Source organism: Propithecus coquereli, unplaced genomic scaffold, assembly GCF_000956105.1.
Source record: "Propithecus coquereli isolate 6110/MARCELLA unplaced genomic scaffold, Pcoq_1.0 Scaffold39, whole genome shotgun sequence".
Lineage (NCBI taxonomy): Eukaryota > Metazoa > Chordata > Mammalia > Primates > Indriidae > Propithecus > Propithecus coquereli.
This window is the reverse complement of record NW_012149618.1, coordinates 7,795,060-7,797,625: the sequence shown is the minus strand read 5'-3', so window position 1 is coordinate 7,797,625 and position 2,566 is coordinate 7,795,060. Positions and strand designations below refer to the sequence as shown.

Genomic DNA, 2,566 nt, shown 5'->3' with positions numbered 1-2,566 from the left:
TTTTTTTAAGAGATAGGGTCTTGCCATATTGCCCAGGCACGAACTTCTGACTTCAAGCTATCTTCCCACCTCAGCCTATCCAGTAGCTAGGACTACAGGTGTCAGCCACCACACCTGGCTAATCTCAAACTCCTGGCTTCAAGTGATTCTCTGCCTCAGCCTCCCAAGTAGCTGGAACTACACGTGCAAACAATAAAACCCATCTATAAAATTATCAACTATCAAAATTTATCAGAAAAATGTTGATTAAAGGATATATTAAGGTTCTGGTTTGTTTGGTTCAGATATAATCTTTCTGTTAAGTGACATTTAGGAATTACCACATACAACTAGGTGTCCCTGTTTCTAAGGTCAGTTGGTATGGTTCAGACGAACTGGTTATAGTCATTTGGGAATCCTATGATTGACTATGATCCAAAAAATTAGTACCTACACTCACATATAGTGTGGATCATCTCACAGATAAAACATACATAAATCTCAATTTTAATTAGCCTCAGGGTTGTGCTTCCAGAAAATTGTCTCTATGACACCTAATAAGATTATGTTACATTGATACTTATGGAACAAAGAACTTCCTAAGACCCAAAAAAGAAAAAAACCCACAGAATGAATAGTTTCGAGAAAAGCATAGAAAACTTTTTTAAGAATGAGAAATAAAACATACCTTGTTTTGGATACCTGATCTTCAGATGGAAGAAAGGGATTATTAACTGTTGCTGAAGAAGTGGTACCAAAAGCAGTGAGGCCCAACAATTTAATTTGGGAAAGGCCTAATGTGCTGGCATCTCGTGGACGATGTAGTCTAAGGCAGACAGCAGAAGCCACTTCGGCTTTCACAAGTTGAATTTTTATATAGGTGAGACCACTTGTGACAACAGGAGTGGACAAAGGTAGCATATTTACTCCATCTGCACTTACTTCAACGGACACTGAGGATGGGCAGGCTATAGGAAAAGAAAATTGAACAATCACAAAAGAAAAAGTGAACTCTATAGAGTTCTCTATAGATAAAAATCCCAGTAAAACAGTTGCTTTCAGTTATATTCATTATGAACTTGTAGAAAGAAAATTTACATACCAAATCGTACTTTGCCAATGACTTCTATCACAATTAATTTTAGAGATGCTTTCTATTAAATAAAATATTTAATCCACAATATAAATTGTACTTTAACATTCTAACATTCACCTAAAAAAAGAGTAACTGAAGACATGCAATCCACATGTACTTGATGTTCCCAAAGAAAAAAACAGCCAATTAGGCAATTACTTTATCATTTCTACTTTACTCAAAATTATCACAGACAACATGGAATTATCATCAATATGTCATAATATGCTTTCAAAATAATTTGAGCAAGACAGTTGTAATAAAAAATGGTATTTCAACTGGTAAGGTGGCTCACGCCTGTAATCCTAACACTCTGGGAGGCTGAGGTGAGAGAATTGTTTGACGCCAGGAGTTCGAGACCAGCCTGAGCAAGAGCGAGACCTTGTCTCTACAAAAAACAGAAAAATTAGCTGGGTGTGGTGGCTCATGCCTGTAGTTCCAGCTACTCAGGAGACTGAGGGAGGAGGATCACTTGAGCTTAGGAGTTTGAGGTTTCAGTAAGCTGTGAGGCCACTGCCCAGGTGACAGAGCAAGACTCTGTCTCAAAAAAAATATAGATAGATAGATAGACAAATGTTTTTCTGCCAACTATTTCACTACTACCATACTGCGATGATTTTAAACATTAAGTTTAAACTCACAAATGAGTTTAAAAATTGTTTTCACCTTTAATCTCCTATTTCCCTTTCAAGTTGACCGAAACATCCACAAGAAATTTTCTAAAAATCAATTCTTGCTAAAATTTAAGGAGTAATCAATGAAGTAACAACTGGCAGCTACTACAGGAAAATTATTTCTTCCTAGCATAACATGGAAGCCTATATAATAAATGTATCCATCAACTTAAACAACTTTTGAAATTCAGTCTTAATTTTAACTTTAATGGTAAAATTAGGAAGTAACCTTGACTATATGCCAACTACATGGCAGGTTTACACTGAGAACTAGACAAGTCATATCAATTTTTAAATTTTAACTTCAAAACCTTTTGAGGAAAATATTATCCATACGAGCAGACACAGGAAAAGTGATTAAGCAATCCACATTCCCACAAGAACAAATGAGACACTTTATATGCAAGCCCATGTTTGATTCTAAAGACTGTTATTTCTACTATAGCAGAACATATCTTCAATTTCTGCTCAAATCCAATAATAAAATCAAACTTTTAAATCAAGTACACTTAAGGACTGCTTAAATCATAACAGAGTTTCCCTTTGTAATATGCTTCCTATCTCAATCCCCATGTGCAAAACCTAGCAATTTTCAAAAGCCACCATTTACACGAACCACTCCCCTTTGCTTTCCAAATAAAAGAAATCTCTTCAACATTTTAGATTCTTCCCTAAGTCTAAATGTTGACTTATATTTTGTATTTTAATATAGTTATTTTTGGACCTATTATAAAACACTTTTCTTTCTACCTTTACATTAATTATATCTGTTTTTATC

The 2,566-nt window shown here is 34.9% G+C and overlaps 1 protein-coding gene across 1 annotated transcript in view; it reads right to left on the bottom strand.

The window, feature by feature from the left end:
- The window catches only part of BIRC6 (baculoviral IAP repeat containing 6), a 262,303-nt gene that overhangs the window by 117,473 nt on the left and 142,264 nt on the right, over positions 1-2,566 (bottom strand). The window contains exon 48 of the mRNA XM_012652423.1: positions 668-947. Coding sequence (XP_012507877.1) covers positions 668-947 — 280 coding nt within the window. The remainder of the gene's footprint in view (positions 1-667; positions 948-2,566) is intronic.